The sequence below is a fragment of the Eimeria mitis genome, genomic scaffold (genome assembly GCF_000499745.2).
Source record: "Eimeria mitis Houghton genomic scaffold, Emh_scaff3578, whole genome shotgun sequence".
Lineage (NCBI taxonomy): Eukaryota > Apicomplexa > Conoidasida > Eucoccidiorida > Eimeriidae > Eimeria > Eimeria mitis.
This window is the reverse complement of record NW_013571921.1, coordinates 3,905-5,788: the sequence shown is the minus strand read 5'-3', so window position 1 is coordinate 5,788 and position 1,884 is coordinate 3,905. Positions and strand designations below refer to the sequence as shown.

Here is a 1,884-nt window from a genome sequence, read left to right as displayed (position 1 = left end):
TTGACCACTTTGAGAAGACACTCCCTCCAGTGGTGAAGCGAGGGAAAGATGAAATTGCAGCCTTCCTTGCAAACAGCCAAACCGCCGAGCAAACAGTTGATGAAGAATCTCACGAAGTTCAACTGGTTGCTAGAACGCTGTCGAATGGTTCGTCGGATACGTTGATTGGCATGACCATGGTTTTGAACAATGTGGAGCCATTGCACTGGATGGAGAAAGGCAGCCCTCTGAGCCGTATTGTTCGCATAAATAAGTTGCTGGGGAAAGGCGGTTCAGCCATAGTGGTGGAGGCGGAGGATACGGATACCCATGAGTTGTTTGCGATGCGCATAATCCGGGTACCTGAAAAACTAGTATGGGATGATGCAAGTGGGGCTTCTCTTGCCGAGGTTCGGCGGGAGCTTACCTTGCAGGAGGAGGGAGCACGGCAGCTATGCGGCGTCATTCCAGCAAGTATGGTTGCCGCGAAGAAGGGCATCTCAGTTCCCTTGTTCACTGCCGACATTGCTGGAGCTCCTGAAGGCGTGCACGTTGGAGGATATTTTATCTTGGGACGCGTACAGCTAATGGAGAGGCTTTACGGTGCCGTTAGGCGCATTATCCGAGATGCACCAGACGTTGTATATGGGGCGCGGGAGTACATGGCTCGCCGGTTGCTGCAAATTGTTCTTAAACTGCAGCAGGCAGGCCTCAGCCACAACGACCTGAAGTGGAGCAACATGTTGCTGCGCTCGGACGGATCATTCGTTATCGCCGATCTGGGTTCCATCCTCCCGTTTGGAAAACCGTATAGACCCCTGACACTGTTTACGCCAGGATATCGTGAGCCACATCTAGCTCTTACCGAAGTTTTCTCAGGGTATAAGGAGACGCTCATAATCCCGCAAGCGAGCAGCGACTTGTGGTCCCTTGGGATACTCTTGTACGAGCTGTTTACAGATCGGCAGTATCCATATGGAAGATTCGAAGCGAAAGACGGGGATGATCAAGAAGCTATGCTCGCGAAATGGCTTATTGAGAACGACAGAAGGTCCGCCGAAATCTTACCCGAGCTAGAGGCTGAGAATGTACCACCTCTGTGGATGCAACTTATTGTGAGATTGCTGGAGCCAAAAAGGACTCATAGAATAACCGCCTGGGGGATAGTGGAGGAATTTCCTGACCTAGTACGCATTCCAGAATAGGCTCTCTTTTTGCTTATTTCCCATTATGCTGAAATGTGCAACATCGGCAGCTACCTGTTTGATTCTTGCATGGGGGATTACTACGCCTCTTGACTTTTCAATCATTATTTGAATATAAAGTTGTGTAGACAGGTGCGGTCGGCTTCCATTATTCGGTGTCGCCCGCGTAAACACATACCTGGTTGACGAGAAGACCAGAAGACGCTGTACAATGGCTGTTTTTCTCTTCTCTGTCTAAGCTGCCTGCACTACGGAGCACAGAGTGGGAGCTTTTCGCGGCTTATTGATGGCATACAAAGGATGAAAACTCTCTTTACTGGAAATTCGCAGTTGCACAGCAGAACCAAGCGCACCGCGTGTGATTTGCCGTGATATCAGAATTGCGCAGTGTTACTTTGATTTCCATTCAACACTTTGCGAGCTTTGGCTCTTCATGTAGTGAGGTATATGACTTGCATCCTGCAGTCGGTCTATTCGCTTACTAAAGTAGTGAGGATTCAAGCACAAACTTCTAGTCCCTCCCTACTGCGCTTCACTTCAAGACAGGCCCTCCTCTATGCTAAGTAGTAAGATATTTGGCGGCTTCACAGACGATGAAATTTTGGCAGGTGCTCTCAAACTGTGGAGAGGAGCCGGATTATCTCTTCCGAGTTCCATTAGGAGCACCGCTCCCTAAAATCTACGCATATTGAGAGTGTGT

General features: G+C 49.4%; 1 protein-coding gene across 1 annotated transcript; it reads left to right on the top strand.

Annotated features, from left to right (window-relative positions):
- Window positions 1–209: 209 nt before the first annotated feature.
- EMH_0067410 (Protein kinase domain-containing protein, related) lies at window positions 210–1,184 on the top strand (the record flags this gene model as incomplete). The annotated part of the gene is made up of 1 exon (XM_013498621.1): window positions 210–1,184. The coding sequence occupies one exon, from the start codon at window positions 210–212 to the stop codon at window positions 1,182–1,184; it is 975 nt and encodes a 324-aa protein (XP_013354075.1).
- Window positions 1,185–1,884: the final 700 nt, after the last annotated feature.